The sequence below is a fragment of the Zootoca vivipara genome, chromosome 9, assembly GCF_965207765.1.
Source record: "Zootoca vivipara chromosome 9, rZooViv2.hap1.1, whole genome shotgun sequence".
Lineage (NCBI taxonomy): Eukaryota > Metazoa > Chordata > Lepidosauria > Squamata > Lacertidae > Zootoca > Zootoca vivipara.
The window spans coordinates 7,515,903-7,539,524 of record NC_142592.1 but is presented as its reverse complement, the minus strand read 5'-3'; the positions used below and the strand labels follow the sequence as shown (position 1 = coordinate 7,539,524).

At 40.5% G+C, this 23,622-nt stretch overlaps 1 protein-coding gene across 1 annotated transcript; it reads left to right on the top strand.

Moving 5' to 3' along the window:
* The first annotated feature begins 3,051 nt into the window (after window positions 1-3,051).
* On the top strand, window positions 3,052-23,373 carry BCAP29 (B cell receptor associated protein 29). Its single transcript, XM_060279417.2, has 8 exons — window positions 3,052-3,214; window positions 3,756-3,863; window positions 7,047-7,147; window positions 8,002-8,152; window positions 10,377-10,509; window positions 13,457-13,553; window positions 20,826-20,926; window positions 22,321-23,373. Exons 2-8 carry the CDS (start codon window positions 3,772-3,774, stop codon window positions 22,357-22,359), a joined length of 714 nt encoding a protein of 237 aa, XP_060135400.2. The 5' UTR covers window positions 3,052-3,214; window positions 3,756-3,771; the 3' UTR covers window positions 22,360-23,373.
* Window positions 23,374-23,622: the final 249 nt, after the last annotated feature.

Here is a 23,622-nt window from a genome sequence, read left to right as displayed (position 1 = left end):
GTATCTCAAGCCATTTGCACATGTTGCCATGCAACCAGTCCATGCAGAATGTAGGCACCCTATATATAGAAATGAGCAAACCAGTGATATTTTAGGGAGCAGGTGGGGCCCATTACTTACATCAGGCTTCCTCAACCTCGGCCCTCCAGGTGTTTTTGGCCTACAACTCTCATGATCCCTAGCTAGCAGGACCAGTGGTCAGGGATGATGGGAATTGTAGTCTCAAAACATCTGGAGGGCCAAGGTTGAGGAAGCGTGACTTACATCACAGGAGCCTACACAACACAAAACACTGTTGCTGTATGTAGGTTTTCTTTTCATGGACGTACCCAGCGAGGGGCAGGGGGTGCAGCTGCCCCCCATAGCTGCCAAGTATCCCGTATATCCCGGTTTTCAAAGCACTGTGTTTTCTGCAGGCTCGGGCGATGAAGGGTTAAAGGCTGCGGTGAAGCAATCCTGCCTCCTGCCTTTAAGGATTGGATGCTGCTGCAAGCCAGGGGAGCAGAACAACAACAACAATAAAAAACACCCGGCTGAGCCGTCTTTGGCCGCCTCGGCTACCACTCGCTGGTCCCTCCCAGAGCTCCTTTGCACGCATGGGATCTCCCTCCCTCCCCTTAGGTCTTACTCGTTCTGCTTCCTGCTCGCATCGGATCAACAAGTCGAACAGCTGGGAGTGTGGTTGGTACCTTGTGCTACAAGGTCCCGTCTGCTTATCATTTGCCTGCCTCATTTGCCGTCATTCTACACTCACCCCCCCTTCCTTTCGTTGGGCTTTTACTGCTACTGTGTCCCCCCCACCACTGTTGAGTTCAAAACAAACAGCCTTCTCAGGACACTGGAGCAGCACAGTTTTGCCTTGTCCCATTCTCCTCTTTCGTTTCCGCAGCCCCTGCTGAGTGTTAGTCCTTTCCTACCCCTACCCCTTACGATCGATAGCTACAGGGATACCTATCTTTGTTTTTGTTTTAATTGCAATTTCAGAACAAAACAAGACTTACAAAGTATTCCATTACAACAATAACCCACATCCTAAAGTAAAAGTAACAACAAAAGAGAAGTTTTTATTCACAACCCCTCCCTCTCCCCCCCCTTTTCCCCCATTAGACTTCCTGTCAGTTTCTGATATATATCCTATGTTTTAAAACAAATATACGTAACTCAATAAAAATATCTGTATCTAACGTCTAATACATTATTTTCTCTTAGCGTGCCTCGGTTAAAACAAAATTTTTATCTTAATTGGTACATTTTCCAAGGTCAATCAAATGCTTGCATAGATAATAAGCCTTTACTGTATCTTTGCACATATAGTTTATATCTTCCCCAGTTTTCCATCAATTTACCCATTGATTTGCCTCTTAAAGAATTTGTTAGATATTCCATTTCCGCTAATTCCTGCATTTTACCCTGCCATTCAGTTATTGAAGGGGTCTCCTGTTCTTTCCAACCCTTAGCCACCAATAGTCTAGCCGCCGCTGTTGCGTAAAAGAAAATTTCTTTTGCTGAACTCGGTACATCTTTTCCTACAATACTTAACAAAAAAAGTCTCAGGTCTTTTAGGAAAAGTGATGCCCAACATTTTCTTCAGTTCGTCATATATTAGTATCCCAAATATCTTAATCTTCCCGCAAGTCCACCACATGTGATATAAATCGGGACCGTTTCCCCCACACCTCCAGCATACATTTGCTAAGTTTTTATACATCTTTGACAACCTGACAGCAGTGCTGTAATTTCATCATATTTTCCTTAATATTGTAACTCGCGGTGAAGTTTATGTTAACTTTCCATAAATTTTCCCACTCAGATATCATAATGGGGCGTCCTATGTCTTGCACCCATCTTATCATAGTGACTTTGGTCCCTTCTTCCATCACTTCAAAATTCAAGAGAAGCCGGTACATTCTTGAAATTGTTTTTGTTTTATTGTCTATTAAACCAGTTTCTAATTTTGTGGGTTTTTTTCTAAATCCTATTTTTAAATCTTCTTTAAATAACTCATATATTTGGTAATATTCTAACCAGCTTGTAAGGAAGGCCTTCACTTCCTCGTAATTTTTTATTTTTATTTGACCCTTTCAATCAATAAGTTCTTATATGTTATCCAGCTCTCTTTCATACTTTTTTTTTTAACTGTGATTGCCTCTTTGGGGAGATCCATCTTGGCGTCTTCGGTTCTAAAAATCTTTTGTATTTCTCCCAAACTTTAAACAGGGCGTTTCTTATTACTGTATATTCCTGCGTATAAGACTACTTTTTAACACAGGAAAATCTTCTCAAAAGTCGGGGGTTGTCTTATACACCGGGTCGTATTTCTTATATGGCGAGTATATCCCAAACTCTACATTTTAACTGAAAAAGTTGGGGGTCATCTTATATGCCCAGTCGTTTTATATGCCAGAATATACGCCAAGAGAGTGGGGCCCTAAGCCAGGCTTCCTCAACCTCGGCCCTCCAGATGTTTTGGGACTACAATTCCCATCATCCCTAACCACTGGTCCTGCTAGCTAGGGTTCATAGTAGTTGTAGGCCAAAAACATCTGGAGGGCCAAGGTTATAGCTTATAGCTTGTTTAGCTTATACATAAACCCGGCACTGTATAGGGCGGTATATAAATTCAATCAATAAATGAAATAAATAATAATAGCCGGCGAATGCAGAGGCTGTAGTTTTTTTAACTGTGTCTCCCTTGCACGAAGAAAACTAGCAGGCCAAGGAGGGAGGGAGCTTATACAGTACACCATCTCCCTGGCCTGCTGCTTTTCTTCTGGCAAGGGGAGGTCTGCTCGCTTTTCACTACGGAGCGGGAAGCCGTGGTCTCTCCACACACCACACCGAGCGGGGTCCGCCTTCCTGCCGGGTTCGGGCCTCCTCTCGAGCGAAAGCGCCGCCGGGGATTCGAGCGTTGCTGAGGCGGCCTCCCATTCGCTGCCAGGCCCGCGCTCCTCGCCTTCTCCCCACCCGGCTGTTGGGGCTCCGCCGCTCGGCCCGCCCGTCCGCCCGGCCTCCTGCAGCCGCGGCTCCTTTTCCCTCCCTTCGTTCCGCAGCTTCCGCCGCCGCCGACTCGCGTGTGCCGGGCAGAAAGCGGCCCTGAAAGATCTCGCGGAGCTGCTGCCGGTCGAGGCCGCAGGACCCCGGAGGACGCCTCTCCCCCTTCGGGGGATGAAGGAAGGGGGGGAAAGACCGCAGCAGCGCCTCTTTGGGAAGCGGGGTAAAAGAGAGAAAAGTTAACCCGGGGTCGGTCCTCCCCCCCCCCCCAACGGCTGCAGAGGTTTCCCCTCAGAATTGGGCGCGGAGGGGAAGTTTGAAGCGGGAAAGGGCCATTACTATTGTGTACCCCCGGGGTGGCGAAGGGGCGTGTTGTACCCCGGGGTCGGTGAGGAAGGGGCGAGCGCGTGTGTGAGGAGAACGGTATCTTTTCCCGACACGAATCTGTGGCAGTTATGGCGTGACAGAATCGGATTCATCCCTTCCACTCCGGTCGACAAACTCGGGGGCAGCAATGGGGTGGCTTGAACACGGACTGCAGGGCTCCCCCATATCCCATATGGGGAGAAGGGGCCGGATCCCTTTTATTTTATTTTATTTTATTTTTTAATTTATTTTGCCCAATTTTGAACTGTCACGCCGGAAGCCCTTGTTTGTCGCGGAACGGTTTGTTTGGGAGCAGAAGCTCCTCTGCCCAACTTCAGCCTTCCTTGTCTGTTTTGAAACCATGGTGATCTATAACCGGGGGCTTTCCGTCTCTGCAGATCCCTCACAGATAAGATGACTTTTCAGTGGACAGCTGTTGCAGCCTTTCTCTATGCCGAAATAGCAATATTGCTGTTGCTCTGCCTCCCGATTATTTCTCCTCTGAGGTAAGGATATTGCCGCAGGGGAAATGACCGCCGTTTAATCAGAATATAAGTGAAAATGAAAAAAGGCACGGATCGGATTGCAACATTGGCAGCATGGTTTAGGACTGCCTTTTGCAAATTAATTTGTGCTATAAGCCCACAGGTTCCATTCATCTGTATTTATAAGTTTATGAGTGTTTACAAGGCTGGCTTGATGCTTATGTTTTACCACCACCCTTTCATATTTGCGTAACAGACAAAATAACTGTGCTGAATCTCCCCAAAACAATAAATAAAATAAGCTGAACTACTTCCAGTGAGAAGAATGCCTGCTGGTGATAAGACAATCCAAATGGCAACTTTAAAAACTATTTATTATTTGTATGTATTACCTTTGTTAAGTTTATTTTTCTATTTTTTGTGTTTGGGTGGTTTTTTGTTTATTTGTTTATTTTTTTTTATTCTACCTCTTTAAAATCTGATGCAGCTCCCACAATAATCTTAACAAAAGCATTTAATAGGCATTGAAATTTTGTAAGATTTATAACTCCATCTGTCACACGGTGGTAATGTTAATACCATTGTTTTGCTGATGATGCTCAAAGGAGCTTATTACAAGTGTGGACCTTGATCAGAATTAATATTGCATTGACAACAGTAATTGGTAGTGGTCCACTGCCAGTGGTGATGTATTAGAATCTTTGGTCATGGTAGCAGTGGTCTTCTTTGCATCACAGTAATTATAATACAAATACCATGCTGTTTGCTTGTACAGTATATATTTTCTGAAGAGAACCTGTATTATAGTAACATAATATTTTTTATTTATTTATACCACGCCCATCTGGCTGGGTTGCCCCAGCTGCTCTGGGTGGCTTCCAACACATAAAAACGTAGTAAAACATCACACATTAATAGTAACAATCTGATCCAATTTAAAAGTCTCAATAACTTTAAAATAAACAACTTATATCAAACAAAGCAACATTCAACAATACATCAGAATCTAATAGTAAACAGTAAAATTAAACACCAGTAAATAATAATTAAACAGCTCACAGTTATCAACCACAATAAAGAATTACCAATCTACAATCAATAAAAATAACAGCAAATCACAATGCATAAAATACTACAAAACATACAAAACTGTGTAAAAGGATCAAATTGGGAAACAAAGACACACAACTTTGGGCTGCCACAAATTCTTACCGGTAGCATAGGCAGAACTTTCTTAACTCTCCTTGACAAGTTGCCAGCCGACCAAACAGTATAATCACCTTAGATTCCCTAAGTAAGTTATATCATCAACATTAATAAAGGGTTGTGTATATGAAACCTAAGATGAAGCAAAGATAATTCACATGGAGAGCTGCCTCATAGTCAAAAGCAGAAGAGCTGGATAAGAAGTGGTCTCATTAAGTTTAATGGCGCTTATTCCTAGGAGAAATTGCAACCTCAGATTTCTAAAGGGGTTCTCAAAACTCAGCAGCTGCTCTTTTTTCCACCAGTATCCTAAGAATTGGGAAGGAACACTGATTGGGATTTGAAGATCTGTATTATTTATTTATATTATTAGTGTTTATCAGTCACTTTATACAAAAGAAAAGTGTCAAAGGAACTTGACAGGATAAATAAAACAAATAAAAGCAATTTTTAAAAAGCCGAGAAAAGAGCCATTACATGCATCCTAACCTAATCAGACTATAATATGTTGGTATGTTCACAGCAGTGGTCATCAACCTTCATTCTTAACTGCTTGTTGCTGATTAAGAGACCTTTGTCCTTTCCCCAGGACTGTAGGTTCAGAGCTGCTTTTCCTGCTAGTCAGGATGAGTTAGGCAATATAAATCCAATATAAGTGCACTGTACTTATATAAATGCCACCAGTTGAAGGTTTGATTACGCAATGTTACTGCAATAGTTTTACTAACAAGATAATTGAAGGTGTGATTTAAATACATCAAGGGATTTTCGTCTTCAGAATAAGGCTTTAAGAGGATCTGAAAGCAGCAAATTAGTCTCATTAAACCTGGATGCTAAAGATACCTAGTCTATCTCATTAGAAGCAAGCAGCCTTGGCAGGTCTAGACTCTGAATTTATTAAGTTATACCTGTTACCATCATTGTACAGTAGCTGTAATGTGATGAACAAAGGGGTTTTCTCTCTGTCAGTTCTTGGAGATACAGGAACCTCCTCAGGGTTTTGGCCCAGTAATACTGTCTGTACTGTATTTATTTCAGAGTTTTCATGTACTGTATACTTACAACTACAGAGAAATTGCATTTTCATTTCAAGCTGTACAGTACTGTATGATTGTATATTGTGTGCAATTAACTTGCACAGTTTCAACCTTTTGCAGTTGAAAGCTGGCCAGCTGAAATCCCACATATTAATTACACAGAAGGCGGACATCTTAACATGCCTATTGTACCCTGTTTCTCATATTTTAAGACATACCCATAAAATAAGCCATAGCAGGATTTTTAAGCATTCAAGGAATATAAGCCATACCCCGAAAATAAAACATAGTGATAGGCGCAGCAGCAATGCCGGCCGCGGCAGGAGGAGGAGGAAAAAAAATAAGACATCCCTTGAAAATAAGCCATAGTGTGTTTTTTTGAGGAAAAAATAAATATAAGACGTGTCTTATAATATGAGAAACACGGTACTGGGTTTTCTCAGCACAGAAAGAGCATTCAGGCTTTCTGTCTTGCTTACCGGGCTCTGTAATGCTCTCATGAAATCCTGGACAGTCCTGCAAGATCTTGTATGAATACCCCAGAACCTCTGTGAGAGCTTCACAGAGCCCGGTAAGCAAGGCAGAGAGATTATGATGATGATGTTTTATTAACTTTCTATCCAACAATCGCAGGGCAGTTTACAATATAAAATACATGCCACAATAACAAACAAAAACAACACCCCACCCCAGTTTAAAAGTTCTCTGTCTTCCTTGGATGGTGATGATGGTCATGTAGGGGAAGTTCCAAGGGGGTGGTTTGAGTATACAGTACATATTTTTGCATATATGTGCCCCCCCCCAAGCATAACCCCCATGCAAGATGCCATTGTACTGTACTGTAATTTTAAAAGGTGCTGAAAAATTATTCGGTGGATTATAGTGTGCACTTAAAAAATGCTTACATAGTAGTCTTTTTACAAATGAAGCTTCTTTGAAACACTGCAATTTTGTTTTACAGATGGGAGAAGGTTTTTATGATCTCTGTGTGGAGCAGAATTAAAAACTATTGGAACAAGGGGTTCCTTACAATTATAATTCTGTTAATTGTTTTATTTCTGGGTGAGTTGGAAATCTATTTTGTTTGTATGCATATGCATGTAACTGAACCAGCAAAGATAATGTGTTTGAGGGATTATTATATTTACTGTCAGTTATCTTTGCTGTGAATAGTTTGAGAAACCAAACAAAAAAGTTAGTGTTACACTTTTTGAACTGAGGATGTAACAAGCCATGTTCTGCTAGCATGTTAGCAGATAACAAAACAGAATTCAGATTTGGTATGGGAGACCCAATGAAGACTTGTGGCAGAAAGTGATTTTGAAGTAATCAGTAGGTGGCGCTATTTCCCTTTGGACTAATGGTTGAACTAAGAGGAAAACAATTGTGCAGTGAGGTTTCTGGGAATTTTACTGAGCTCTGTCATCATCGACTTCTTCTTTTTTGGAGGAAGGGAAATAGCATTGCATTTTTAAGCTACTGCTAAATATGGAATTGAATGTGTTCCCTGATGATTACAAAGTTAGCTATATCTTGTTGCTTGTGGTTTTTAAGTGCTTTATATTAAACATCTATTAAGAAAAGCCATCCTTATAAAATATAAGGAACATTACTGGTTTATAAAATTGCTTAATCATAAAGCTTGCTGTAGGTTTATAGATTATTTCCATGGCCATTACTTGTTAAACAGTCAACAGTCTTTGCTCTGTGCCTACAGAAAGTACAGATCTACTGCCAGAGGTATTCCCACCGTCAGTAGCCAGAACAGGGCAGCTATACTAATAAAAGTAAAAAAGTTTTATCAGAAAAAAAACATAATGTGCAAAGCTTTTTGATGCAGAAGCATTGTGTACAATAATTGATAAAAGAAGGCAATGGAAAACAAATGCAAGTAACTCTCTCGTTTTTACTCGTAGATGCTGTTAGAGAAGTGAGGAAATACTCAAATGTTAACTTAAGTGATAAAAATGCACATACAAGTGCCAATGCATTGGATCACATTCATATGAAACTTTTTAGGTCACAACGAAATCTTTATATCTCAGGATTCTCTCTGTTTCTTTGGCTGTAAGTATAGTTATGTACTACTTACTATTTAGTAATTCTGTTTTGTGCCTCTTGTAAGAAACTTGGTCCAAAATGAAAAAAGAGCATGGCTCAAACCCCAAGTTTGTAAAAAAAAATATGAATATGCAATTTGGATGGACGAAAATGGAGGGTAATGGTAATTTATGGATGTTTGAGAGAGACAGATTTGCTAATGAAAGTAAATAATTAAAAAGGATATATTAAAGTGAAAAGGGGCAAATGAATATGACTCCCCCAAATGCTGTATTCTGAATTAATACAGTCTTCTCACTGAATTGTACTATTTCAGAAGACAGATGGTAGTATTGGTTGTTTCAAAACACTGCCTCTTGCATCATAATTTTTCTGCAGATGAAAGGCTTGCCAGTAGGGTTCTCATATGTACCTCCCATAGTACTGTAATCCTGATTGTTTGAATAGGATTGCATTCTAAAATCCTATTCAGAAGCTGGATGACTCTAGGATTTAACACAACAGATATTCTGATAGAATACCCCAAATGCACAGGTAGAGCATTAGCAAAGCAGCCAAAATCAGTTAGAGTCTCGGGTTGGACATGGGCAGTATAGAAGTTTAGGGCTGCCATATGTCCTGGACCAGGGGTCAGCAAGGTTTATCTTGCCTGGGCCGGATCGGTCCCGTGGAGATCCCTCCGTGGGCCGGAATGTGCGCGCCCCCGTGATTTTTTGCACATGCACAGACGCGATTTTCGGCACCGCAGAAGCAAGTTCGGGGGCGGCTCGTGGGCCGGTCAAACAACCTCCGTGGGCTGCTTCCGGCCCATGGGCCTTGGGTTGCTGACCCCTGTCCTGGACATTACCGGGATTTCAAAGGATGTGATGCCTGGGGGGGATTTCCAGAAGGCAGCGGTTTGTCCTGGATCTTTGGCAAGTAAACTGAGAAATTAACACTATATTGTATGCCGCAGGCATGGGAAACCCATGGGTTGAATGTGGGCCACAGGCAGATTTTATCTGGCCTCCAGTTGCAGTCATAACCTGATGGTTCAGTAGGGAGGAGAAAGGGCTTTGCCTTTGTGCAATTGCAGCTCGTTCCTCCACAAGTAGATCAAAGCAATGTCTCTGCAGACTTGCATTCCTCGCAAGTATAGAAAAAGTAGTACCGTACAGAAAAAGTAGTATATGCATTTTGCAATTTCATGCAATTTTCAGGCTGCAATTGCATTTTAAATAGCTATAAAACGGAGTTCAGCAGTACATTGACCTTATTTGCACTCTTCCTCTGGGATTACTGTTGAGATTTTACCTTGTGCACAGTCAGGTCCAAGAAAGGTTGTCAGAGAACTTTTTTCTCTTTCAAACTTCACTTTTTAAGCCTGTGAGGAAAGTGAAAGGTGAAACTCTAGTGCAGGCATCCCCAAACTTCGGCCCTGCAGATGTTTTAGATTACAATTCCTATCATCCTTGACCACAGGTCCTGTTAACTAGGGATAATGGGAGTTGTAGACCAAAACATCTGGAGGGCCGCAGTTTGGGGATGCCTGCTCTAGTGGAGCAACTAAGAATTAAACGTATGCATCTATTGTAATGAAAAAATAGCTTTTTTGCATGTGATTTTGTGTGGGTGATAGTTTTTCTCTGGGGTAAGGTGGTCCTCCTCCTGAAAATGGTTCCTCGCTCATTCTGTACTCCTGCAGTCTATGGCCATGATACGTCAATTCTGGGCTGTTTTGGCATTTCCTTGTTTGCTTCTCCTTTCTCCACATACGGTACTAAGTTCATTCCATTGTCATAACTGGCGTATCTCTTTCCCCGAGCACAATGTGAGTATAGGATTTCTATGCTCTCTGATTTAACTGCAACTAGCGAAACTGAAACTAATGTACCTTTACTGCTGCGGAGTTCAGACAATAACCCAGGGGAAAGAATGGTTGTTAATAAAATGTATTTTTATTTTCTGAATAGCGATGGCTATTTGGCAGTAATTGGGGCTCACATTTAGTGTTTAGATTTAGAATGATAAAATGACTTCAAAGCACCTGGCCAATCTAGGTCCTGGTTCAGCTGTAAGTTGTAATAGCATCTAAAAAAATTAAGCAGTTCATGTTTCACATAACAGAGCATCTTTTCTCAGCATTTAAAGTAAAAAGTTATTGAAAACTTTTTAAAAAAACATTATAACACGACTTATACATTGATATTGTATTCTTTTCTAATGGGTTCGTGGCTTTTCTGGTTTCCAGTGTACTGAGACGTACCATTTCCCTTATCACTTCATTGGCAAAAAAGATGGGAGACCAGAAAGCTCTAGAAATGGAAGTAGAAAATATCAACCAAGTTGCCAAGAAGTGCTTGGAAGAGAATGAAAAACTTCAAGTATGTTTCACAGTTGAATGGGTTGTGTTTTGTTTTTAAGTGCATTTTACCGCTTTGACCTGGTTTGCATGCTGCTCTAAGCTAAGCGTGAATGCGTGAGTATGAGGGTTCCTGGAGAGGAGAAAGGGACTGCGTTGATCCACCTGCAGTGCTGCTGATGTGAGCTAAGCCATGGTTTGTCTTAGCATGTCATCTGACTGCAGGTTGTGGTTTGTCCTACTTCAGACAAGCCACTTCAGGTAAACCAATGACAACTTGTAGTTTGACCACCTTATTTGTGTGTGTGTGTGTGTGTGTGTGTGTGTGTGTGTGTGTGTGTGTGTTTAAAGAAAGCTAGTCATACTAGCCTTGTGAATTAGACCTGGGTGCTATGCAGTCCCCGTCCCCTCCAAATGACAATAACAATTTCTTCTAAAGCCATAAAGCAAACATTTTGCAGTATTGGGGTGGTACTGTTTAATCATTCATTTGTCACCTTTCTGAATAGATACTGCAAGGCTTGTTTGGAATTTTTGTAATATATTTTGCACAGTAATTTACAACACCCTCAGACCTCATGGATTTTTTTAAAGAGAGCTCACACTAAAATCCATTAACAATTTTGACACAAAACATTAGTCATATCTTCATGTCTCAATCACTTTTCAAACAATATAAAAGTGGAACAAAGTGTTTTTAGTTCTCTTAGCAGCTCAGAATCTGTTTGGCCCTGCTTCCTCATAGGCCTAGTCTAGAGGAACCTGATGCTAGAATACACTGAGTCACTTCAGGTGAGGGATTCCATTTCTGTGCTTGTTTTCTTTGTACAGAGACTTCTTAATACAGGGAATCATTTTAAAAGATCTGATCTTCAGCATTTGATGAACTCATTCTTCCCCCCCCCCTCTTCAATGCCTCTCATATTCTGAGGTGGTCACGTTCGTTCTGCTGCATGTGTAAACCAAGAGTGATTCCACACTAGGTGTTTGTTGTGGAATTGCTTTGTTTGCTTGCTGTTTATGGGTCATCTGCATGATGTTGCCACCAAAATCATCCTCCAGTGTTTCCTCTATGCTGCTTCTGTCTTTTTCAACCTGCATAACAGTAGCTTAATCTCTGCAGCTAATAGATTGTTTTAGCATTAGTTTTGAGATGTGCTGGGTTAAGATTAGCATTAGTGTGATTAAGTGAGTTGTCTCACCCCTAATTCCCACTGGTAGTGTGGATGGACGCACACACAGTGCTATACCCTTCTGAAGTATAGAAAGTCAGCTGTAATTCTTCATCTAGTTTACAATGGAATTACAATGAGTGGGTGCCATTAGGAACTGCTAATCTGGAAGCATCCCAAGCCTTAATTTCACATGGGTAAAGACACATTGCCACTGTCTTCGCTATAATCTTGTTTCATTTTGGTAGCACAGAAAATATTAACAAACAGATGGCAGGAATAGTGTTACATACTTGGGCTGTGATCCTATTAACCTCATCCTACACATGATGATCTGTGTTCATACACACAGATTAAACATGGAGATAGAAACTTTGATGGTCAGTTGTTTGGAATGGAGGGAGGAAAGAAGGCTCTGGATTCAGCTCCCCATCACCATAAAATATAGCTGACAAAGTCAGCCGTTGAATCAGCTCTGCATGCACAGTTTCATTCCATCAAGCAAGACTATACATGGGAAACACAAATGCAACCATCCGGAGTGGCTCAGGAAACCCAGCCAGATGGGTGGGGTATAAATAATAAAATTATGATGACTATTATTGTGTGTGCAGTATTCAGTTTTGAAGGAGAAACACATTTATGAAATGCATATGAATACTCATGGCTTTTTATAGCACGTGGTCCGCAGAAGCGCAAAATCGCGCTTCGCGGATGCGTAGAATGGGCGCTTTGACACCCGAAGACTTCGACTTACGAAGAGCGCCACGGAACGGATCGTCTTCGTAAGTCGAGGTACCACTGTATGTAAAATGGTCCAGGGGTGAGATCCAACATAGTGCAAACGAATGTCCAGTAATGCAGTAGGGCATATCCTTCCTTTTCACTCCCTGTGCACATCCAAAACTTGCACTGGAAGGTTGGGGGACCAAAAGTCCTATTACTCAAGCAGGTGAACAGCTTTGCATGTTGTCCAGATTCCCTGCTTGAAAAAGCTCTTAATTGAAAGTTAAAGTGGCAATTAAATGGAGGCTAAAAAAGGCAAGGCCAAGAAGAGATGAATGTGTCAAATATGCCGCGTTTCTCCAAAAATAAGACACCGTCTTATATTTATTTTTCCTCAAAAAAACCACTATGGCTTATTTTCAGGGGATGTCTTATTTTTTCCCTCCTCCTGCTGCTGCAGCCGGCATTGCTGCTGCGCCTATCACTATGGCTTATTTTCGGGGTAAGGCTTATATTCCTTGAATGCTTAAAAATCCTGCTGCGGCTTATTTTATGGCTATGTCTTGTTTTCGGAGAAACAGGGTAGTTAAAGTGTCAAACCTGAACAAAATGAAGAAGACGCCAAACATTTTGACTTACTAATTATAAAGATTTTAACAAAACATATCTGTAACTCTAAGTAATTAATGCTTTTCTTCATGTATTTTTGTTAAGGCATATGTAAATATTTTATTCTTGAAATTGGGTTGGTCTCTAATATTTTGAATTGATAGGAAGTCCATAGCAGCAAAGGTCTTTATTCGGTATCAGGTAAAGGTTAATACAGAAGCATTCGTAGCACTAGGGAAAATGAAATGAGAACCTTTGTTTATAAAATGATGGGTCTAGGTGAGCAGAATGTGTGTTATGCAAATTACTGTGTTTCTTCCAAATCACCATTGAAGAAAAAAAGCAAAATGTAGGTTTGGCTCTGATTTTTATTGCACCTGTTTCACTTTTTCTTATTGTTACAATTACTTTGAAACAGTAATTGTAATCAGGAAAAGTAACCAATATTTTTCCTTTTACCAGTCAATGAAAGCTAAATGTGACATTGGAGAGGTGTCTGACGAAGAGCTACAGGAAGAAGTGAAAAATCTGAAAGACGAATTAAAGAAAACTTCACATGGTACTTTTTTGCCATTTCACACTGCTTTATCTTGTGGTTTTCTATGTTGGAAGTCCTCAAAAGAGGGTTTTGACCATAAAAGATGGTATAAAGGTTCTTTGTCAGTAAAGTGCTGGGTGATGGCCCAGATCAGTGCCATGCAGGAGCAGAAGAAAACCAATAACATAGCAAAACAAAAGACAAAGATTAAGCCTGAGGTCAGGTCTTTGTGCTAGTATGAAGGAATTACTTTTAAAATGTACAACATAAACTGTCTGAAGTTATGAACTGAAAGTAACATTTCTTTAAGAGGAACAGAAGAGACACAAAATTGTTCTCCCCTTCTCGTAATAAGATCCCCTCACTTACTGTTTGCTTCTGTGTTTGACTTGGGCTGTCTTGATGAAACAACACTGAGATAAGGCAGATTTTTTCCTGATTGTGTGTGTTAGTTCTGGATCTTGCGAGATCTGTTACCCTTCTGTATATTTACTAGGCTGAAATGTAGGTCTTGTATAGCATTGCTCCTGACCTTGTGAAGCCCAGACAACTAAAATGTACTTCTTTGGCTGTGTGCAGAACATTGCATAACCATTATGTATTTTAAAGCAAACTTACAAATGCATCTATTTCAAAATCCTAGCTGGAACAACTCTCTATCCTAGTTTATACTGACTTTCATGAACACTTTCAAACCCACAGAATTTGGAGTGATTCCAAACATTTAATTGTGAGGTTGATTAGAAATAAGAACACATGAACATTTGTATTCTGGCTTTCATTCAGGAAGCTCAAAATGTTTTTTCTCATACTACTAGCCCTGCAAGTTATAAATACATAATGAAGCTGTCAGCTGAATACAGATTATTGTATCCAAATTTTGGAGGCTTTTAAAATAATGCTGCCATGTACTAAATGTGGCTTCTGAATCATTTTCAAGGAGAATTGGAGCTGGGTGTCACTAGCGTGCCATTGGCACATTTCTTCCAGTCCCCTGATGGCATCCCACAGTAGCTTTTTATAGACGTTAGAGCATGGGGGACAAGATGGAACTTTATGGGACCCCAAACTACAACTGCCTTAGAGGCTCCACAGGTCACCAAATGCTAATTTCTGGAATCTGTCCTTTACAGAGAAATGGAACCACTGTACCCTCAGCTTCTAACCCATAGAGCCAATCCAGTAAGATACCATGGTTGATGGTAACAAAAGCTACTGAGGAAGATTAAGGAAAATCGACAGGGATATCTTCCCTCTGTCCCAACGAAAAGCGCCTGTAAGGGTGACCAAGGGCTAGAAGTGAACCTAAACCGGATTGAAATAGGTCTAGTTATTTCACTTCTAAGGGCACCTGGAGCTGTGTGCCTGCCACCCTCTTAAGCATCTTACCCAAGAAGGCGGTGTTAAAAGCAGATTAAAACTTGCATCTACTTTTTAAACATATGACTAAACTTGTATAAACAAACAAACAAACAAACAAAATGCAGGTGGCAAAAAGAGTACAGTGAAGTCTCCTGTCTGATATGAATAGGCAAGGAGTTCCAAAGTGTAGGTGCTGCAATTAAAAGATCAAGTTCTTACAAATGCAGAACAGGTATTATGTGACACTTGTAACACTGCCAGCTCCTCCAGTCAAGGTGGTCAGGCGATGTTGTCCTTCCCTGATATGCACGCAAACTTAATTACTAGATAATCATGTAAGCATGAGAGCTGTTATGATTTGTTATGATTAGGAACTCAATCTGCAATTTAGACAATTCTGAATTCAGACACCTTTGGCATGTCATTGTTCTCTCAGTCCATCTCCCATCCAATATAGGAATAATGTTGGCCCTTTAGGATTTTATAAAGGTTGTTGATGGGTGATTTAAGCCCTTGAAATATGCGATAAAAATGCTTAATAGTAGAAGTATTGACGCCTGTGTTCATTTATATATATTTGCAACACACGATGGTATACCTGTTTAATTCTGAGTTTTAATTACATGCTTCTATGTATCGGGTGTTCTGAAAAAAAAGGATGACATTTCAAATGAGAAGGGAAAAGTAACGTTAACACAATGTTTGCTGTCTCTTATAAACAGACATAGCTTGTATACAAAATAAATGTAATAACATTGCTCTCCTTGATGAACTCTTTGCTATAGAGTTTTTCCTCTGTTCATTCAGACAACTATGCAGCAAGTTAACTTATGATGTTGCAACAACGAAGTCATTTTTATGATCAAAATTGAAAGTAGCTTTGTAAAATTTGACACGAGAACTGACACAAGAGAGGGAAAATATTGATGTTCCTGAATGTGTTCAGTTTTTTAACTGACATTTTCCTAAAGAACCAATGGCAGGCAGTTGTCTTATTTGAAGTTTAAATACAGGCTCTTAAATTCAGGTTTAAAGGATTGAATTATGTTCTGCTGGTGCAACAAGACCTTTATCTTTGCCCCAATCCCTCCAATTGCCCTCCAAATGTGCACCTAACCTAGCACCCACCTAGCAGGTGGGTTGGTAGAGGGAATGAAAAAGAAAGTTATGTTGCAGCGTTTCAGCATCAAAGATGGCTGAAATAATTTAAAGTCATTTTATAAAAGTTGACAAACTTGCTTATTTACTTTATGAAGAGGGGCATAGAAAGGTTACATATGGACTGTGGTTTCTTCTTTCTTACTGGGCAATGATTAAGAATCATGTAAAACTTGTGTTGCTTTGGTTCCAGACTTCTCCAGTAGCTCTAAATCATCTAGGAGATGTCCCATATATAGCAGCAGGTATAATAATAATAATAATAATAATAATAATAATAATAATAATAATATGTATATGTATATGTTGCCCATTTGACTGGGTTACCCCAGCCACTCTGGGCGGCTTCCAACAAATTAAAACACAATACGACATCAAACATTGACTTCACCGAACAGGTGTCTTCTAAGAGTCAGATATTTATTTCCTTTACATTTAAAGGAAGGGAGTTGCACTATCGAGAAGGCTGGTTCACTGTAACCTCATTTTTCTCAGTGAGGGAACCTCCAGAAGGCCCTTGGAGCTAGATCTCAGTGTCCAGGCTGAATGATGGGCCCTATTCTCAAATGACTGTGATTTAACCTAAAGCTACTCATAAGGCTTCTGTTTGCCATATAAACATGCCATGAGAATATATAACCATACACTATATTTTACTGAGTTTGCAACCATGAACCTCTCAGCAGGCAATAAATCCATGAAAGAGGATGGACAGACATGTGCCGCAGGGAAGGGCAAGTGTCAGATAGGGGATCTTGTTAAAACTCTGGGTGGAAAGAGTGTGGTTGGGGTGGTAGAAACTGGCAGAAGACAGGAGAAAAGTGTGAGCTGGAGGTTGGAACGCTGCTGGGGAGAAAGAGTAGGGCAAGCAACAGACAGGGAGAGGAGATTTTCCCAAAGTCTATTGAAGGCCCATTCAGTGCATAGGGAATTTATTAACTAAAGCCTGGGCTGTGGGCCTCTGGTTTCTCTATAGTGTGATAGGTTATACATTCTTTCATGAATGTGTGTTATATGTAAACCCAGCATTACATGTAAAATGCAAAATTCATTCACTCTTTATATATAAGCAGAACTTTGTATCAGATATTGTGCTCTGGCATCCTAAAGATTCATGTTAGTATGGCTGCCAGTGGCTCTGTCCTAATTTACAGTAGTTAGCAACTGAATTGCCAACATTGTCTCTGCATCAGATAGCCGAAACATTTTTATTCATTCCTTTTATGCCAAAGGAGCTTGGGGCGATGTACAAAACATATGCAATAAAAAGGTACAATAGCCAACATACTGTACTTGAAAATATGTATAAAATTCAGAACCATTAAAACACAGCAAAACCATTTGTTGCTGTTCAGTATTGAAATAATCTAGCCTCTATTTGTAAAATGTCAGAGTAAAAAACCCCCACCATATTCAACTGACATCTGATCATAATTTTCAGGGAGGTTGCTAGCTACCCTCGAGCAACGACACTCCAAACCATCTTGACATAATGCTTTTATTGTGAAAGTTATTTACAGTGCAAGAGCTTCATGAAAACATGTCTATTCAGTACTATCAGGTTCTCCCAATGGCGCTTTTCGGCTCCTCCCCCAGCAGAGTAGTTTGGGGACCCCAAATCTCCGCCCCCTGCGTTTGTGAGCCGCTGATCACCTTAGTTCCGGGGTGAATTTGAAGGGACGCCCCTCTGCTGTTTCCCCGCTGGAACTCTCTGCTGGCCCCTCCTTCCTTGCTGGTATTACAGGCTGCAGGTAGTGCTCTTGGATGCTGCCTGAGCCCTGCCCCGCTCCACTCACTTCCTCCTTCCTGTCTCCTGTCCCTCCACTGTTGTCAGAGCCATTCGAAGAGCTGGATTTGATGAGGGGTGGCTGTTCCCTGTAAGCCCACCCCCTTACAATAATAAAGCAAGGAACACAAACATATCCTAGGAGAAGGGGCTTCCAGAATTGGAAGGCCTTGTTGTGCAGCCCTGTATGGTGAATCCTTGGGGGTTAGGGCATAAGCAAAGCCCCCTGCTGATTTTAATGCTTGACTTGGCTTATTTTATAGAAGTCGATCCTGTAGATATATAAGCCCTATAATATATACACTTTAGCCTTCACCAGCACCTTGAACCAGCCCCGGTAGCACACAGATGGCCATTGCAGTGCTTCTCAGATTGGTGTTACAAAACTGTTACATGTTCCCATCTGACTGAGCAGCTTCATTCTGCAACTTCCAGACAGTCTTCAATGGCAGCCCCAGATACAATGCATTACAGTAATCCAAATGCAAGATTGCTAGAGCTTGGATTACTGATTCCAGACTATCCCAGTCCAGGAATGACCCATAGCTGGTGAACCAACACTAGCAAGCAGTACGCACTCCTAGTTTGAGTTTGAAAATAAGTTTTTCCTATACCCTGGTAAAATCCTTAGACATTCGGCTGGGCTATTTTTACAGCTCACATGCATTTGTTAATGCATGCTTGTCTTTTGAACTACATTGGCAAATGCTTATTATAGGGTGTATGTGGTAATAAGCACTCTGTTACAGGTAGCGAAAATATTTCACCTTCAAGGGACCTACAACTCACGGGTGACTTTAGGGTGCAGTGTTCCAGGCACTGCTGAACAACTTCCTTTTGTTTCGACTGAAGCTTAATGCAAGTTCTACTGAAAGTGTGTCTATTTTACTCTGCTAAATGTGGCTTGGGACAAATAACCTTTTCATAGCATGTAAAAAAGCCGTTCAAACACTCCACTCAGATGCAGTAAAATGAAAACCCAGCCTTCCGGCAACTTCAGAGCAATTCTACCCCATTTCAGTGAGTTGGTCCGCAGAAGGTTGCTTCCTATTTCTAAGGACATTGAGAACAGAAAAATATAACTGAAATGGTGTCATTATGTTGTCCGTGGTAAACAGTCATACCTTGGGTTACAGACACTTCAGGTTGTGCATTTTCAGGTTCCGCCCTGCGCCGAACCTGGAAGTACCGGAATGGGTTACTTCCGGTTTTCGGGGGTTGTGCTAAATTATGCTTTGCGCATGTGCAGAAGCGCCGGATCATGACCCGAGCATGGGCAGACACGGCACTGTGGGTTGCGGACGCTGCGGGTTGCGAACGTGCCTCCCACACAGATCACGTTCGCAACCCAAGCGTCCACTGTATTTGAAGAGAAGTGTATGCCAGTATTAAATTTGTTGTATTTCTTTAACCATTTTGTACACTTGAACACTCACTATTTTATGTTACGTTTCATTGGAATATTAGGATAATAGGGGTGAAGGGAGCCTAGCATGATGCCATGGGCTGGCTGGATGCTGGTGGGAGGGACCAGCTGGGGTACCCCCAAGGGGCATCCCAGGGGAAGAAGGCTCAGAGCCAGGCGAGTGGTGATGGGACAATGAGGAGTAGTTAGAGGGCGCAGACTGGGAGGAGGAGGTGTTGGAAGCTGTAGAGGTAACAGGGTGAAGCAGAGATTGGAGTGGAATGGGGCCAGGAGACAGACGGGCAGGCTACTGAAGAAGCTAGGGAATCTGAACTGCTCACAATCTGCTCACATTCTGCTCACATTGGAAAGCAGCCCCTTGGGGGGGCGGGAATTCCATGCAATTTTGTATAGGCACTGTAGTGCTTACCTGCCCACCCACATCCCACTAACTCCCCCAGAATGTCATCTTATAGCTCTAAGTCTAGACGAGGAAGGTTTTTCGTATGCTGGACCTTGACATTCTTCTGCTAAGAAGACCTCACCCATCCTGTCACAAGTGTATTTTTGTCAAAACATAGCAACAATGCAATAAATGTTTTTCTGTGCTCACCTTCAACTATCTCCAGATATCTTGGTTATGATTAAAGACAGGATTGTTTTTAGTTACAACTAGAGTGCCTTGCCAGTCCTTCATAAAATAGTCAGTAATTAGTTACTGTTGGATCAAGTTGCCGAAAAATGGATTTTGCAATCTAATATAATGGCAACTTCTTTAACATGAATAAATGCTATAGAGTCAATTACTTTTTTAAAAAAACCTTCAATTGCTTCTAAAATTTACACCACCTTGTGATATATTCTAAAAATAGGAGTTACAGGTAGGTAGCCGTGTTGGTCTGAGTCGAAACAAACAAAAAAAATTCCTTCAGTAGCACCTTAAAGACCAACTAAGTTTTTATTTTGGTATGAGCTTTCGTGTATCTGATGAAGTGTGCATGCACACGAAAGCTCATACCAAAATAAAAACTTAGTTGGTCTTTAAGGTGCTACTGAAGGAATTTTTTTATTTTGTTAAAAACTGGAGGATAGTGTTCTTAATAGTACTTTTTAATAATGTATTATAAAATAGGAAGGCTTTGACGTATTAAACCATATATAGTAGTCTTGCACCACCAAAACCATACTATTATAACAGAACTTACAGCAATGCTTCACTATCTCATCTGTTCCCTATGCCACTTTCCGTTCAGCACCTGAAGCTCCTTTTTCCTTCCATCAGCACACAGGTCTCTAGACGTGACGTTTTTCTCATCCAAGCTGACCTTTCACATTTTTCACACAAACTTCAGCATTCTGTTGTATCCCCCTTATGCAGTTAGTATGTGTTGAACATCAGTTATGTAAAAGCACCCATTGGCAAGGATTTTCTGACATGCGGCAGTCATTTGTTATCCTGTTATATATAGTACTGTAATCTTAAAAAAAAACACCCACCAAACCAGGTATCATTTAATGCACAAGTATTTTGTCCTAATGCTGTTATTCATGTGTTGAATAATACTACTCCTGTGTTGTGCAGCTCTCAGCAAGGCCAAAGATGACTTTTCTACAACTCAGAAGCGGTGTGAAGGCCTTAGAAAAGAATATGACCAACTTACAAAAGAATACAACAGAATGCGGGTAAGGTGGTAGAAGCAGTTGATTTGCTGGAGCAAGACTTCCTGGAATTAGACTAGCCGTGTTGTGTGTGTTGGATCCAAAATAAAATTTATCAGACAACAATCTTTAATTTTGTGTATGTCTGGACAATGTTATTTCAGAATAATGAGAATACTTAACTCTTAAGTTTTCCCAGAACAGTTGTTGAACTGGAACTTACTTTGTTTTAAAACAAACGTGAATTATTTCATCAATAATATTGTATGTCCCTTGAATAGTAGCACAGAGGAAGAGGAAGAAACTCAAAAAGGGGGTTTCCCCTTCATTAAAAAGATTCTGAATTTGGTTCACATGTCACAGTAAACCATAAACCATCATGGTTTACAATACGCAAGCATGTCACCCCTGCTTTTCACTCATATGGGGAGGAAACAAGCAACAGTATCTTAGCAGTATGCCTAAACTTAGCACTATGCCTAAACCATTTCTTTATTTTGTTAATTTATAAATTGCCTTTCACTTGTATCTCAAGACAGTTTAGAAACATACCATGAAAAACACTGAAAATAGTTTTGAAAACAGTACAAAAACCAACAAGAGATAGGTTTAAACCTCAAGATCATGGTTTGCTTCACTCCCAGCAAGCCATGATCTTTGCCAAGGTTTGTTTTCGGCTTACTGATCATGCTTTGATCCCTGGTTCCAACATAATGTTAAACCTGGGATTGTGTTTTGTTTCTTCTGCCCACTAGCTGGGAGGAACAAAACAGCCCAGATAGGAACATTCACAATAAACAAGTTAGAGTTGAGCAAAACCATCAATTGTAGCTTATTAGGGTACTTTTTACAAGGCTAATTGCACTGGCGGAGAGGCAATTTTGTGACACCTTTATGCTGACAATGCTCCTACATACTGCAATAAGACTTGAAAAAGCCTTCTATTGGAGCCAATTGAATACTTCTTTGAAGCTTAATTGCTGAGGAGAGGAGCATTTTCAGAGGGGGTGGCCACAGGTGGAGAGCTTAGCCTTCCCTTCCTCATTGCAACCCCACTCCCCTGCCAAACTTAGGCTTGAATGAAATATTTTATTGGCTATAGTAGAGAGCTTTTCCTATCCCAAGCCTAATTGTTGAGAGTTAGTATCTTCCTCAAGATTGCAGCCTTTTTCAAACCTTTTTTTTAAGGTGGAGAGATGGAGAGGGGGACTGTGCACGTGTGAAAGTTTGCACTGGTGTGTATATGTTTGCAGTGGAGGATGAGTGGTGCCCACAACAGTTTCTCAGGTTTCCAAACATGCCAGGGATTGGCAGCCCATAGTGTACACATTAACTCTGTGTTTCATCCTGATGCACAAGTTACCCTGTATAAAGATAGCTTCATTCCTTTTCTCACATGTGTCTCCTTACCTTTACAGTGTTCTTCAGGTGGAAAACGTGAAAAGAAAGGCCAGTAAATGCAGTACAAGGACATCATTAATACACGTGCATCAACATGAATCGTCTCTTGTTCCTGTCTTTACTCTCCAAAGCTTTATAAAAACAAGGTCTATTTTCTTTAAAGGGAAATGCTCTGCATTCGTAGCTGAAACGCTAGATTGCCAAACATATTTTATTTTGCAATGGAAATAGTGGCTAGGATCCAAAGACCTACTTTACTTGTGTCAAAGGCGCAGTGGAAGTTTTGCTTTGATTTTTGTTCTTGTTTTTATTTGAATGGCAGATTCCCATGGCATGTCACACAAACTCCATTAAGCTGCAAAAGAGATTTGTCATGTCCATTGGAGGGCTGGTGATCAAGAAATAAAAGTCCATACCTCCTTTGAGCACACAGCTTTATTTGTGTGGTTATTTGGATGCAGACCAGTAAGGGGTGTGCTGTCAGTATACTGTGAAAAATCCTATAAGGAAAATGTAAAGCAGTTTAAAATGGAAATTTCCATTAACTACTGTTCAGCTTCTATGCACTGTTTTACACTGAAACTGAAAAAGGTAGGAGAGATTGTACAACCGCCAGCTATAGCAATGTAGAGAAGGCTTTATAAACTACATCAAACCATAATGCTAGATCACAGTGAAACATGCTACGTCCAGATAACTTGACAAACAGTAAAAAGCATTAAAATAAATTTTAAAGGACTTCACATTTAATTACATAGTTAATTAACTATAGTTATTTATAATTGAGAGTTTCTTCTTTCCCCATCTTTAGATTTTTACTATAGTATACTTTATCTACTTCATGTATTCAAGAATTTGAATATGTTGTATTTTCTTTCTGCAGTGGGTGATACCCCTGAAAAACACATATATGTAACTTACAAAACAGGCTTTTATGGTGATTAGTTATTTGTGACATTGTTTCTTTCTTAAAACCTTCATTATCTGCAACTGAAAGATTTTATTTTTTACATTGGTTCCAGTATGCTGCTTGGATGTTGATTTGTTAATAAAGAGATTGTTTAAGCTTGGTTTATCTTTCTACGTGTCTTAACTTGGAATTCATAATACAACAAACTGCTGTGTTTACTTTGCTCCTGTGACAGTGAAATAATTCCATGAGAATTTATTCGGGCAAAACTAGCCCAAATAAATACTATGGTACACTCTGTAAGGGAGGAACAGGTATTTTAAATTTTAAAAAATCAAAAATTTAGAACTGTGCTTCTGTATACTAATACCAAAAAGTGCAATGAGTATGCAGTTTCATGTTTATAGGC

Coding starts and splice junctions, on each gene's coding strand:
- BCAP29 (XM_060279417.2), top strand. CDS start 3,772: ATGACTTTTCAGTGGACAGCTGTTGCAGCCTTTCTCTATGCCGAAATA. Junction 3,864..7,046: donor CCGATTATTTCTCCTCTGAG/GTAAGGATATTG, acceptor TTTGTTTTACAG/ATGGGAGAAGGTTTTTATGA. Junction 7,148..8,001: donor GTTAATTGTTTTATTTCTGG/GTGAGTTGGAAA, acceptor TTTTACTCGTAG/ATGCTGTTAGAGAAGTGAGG.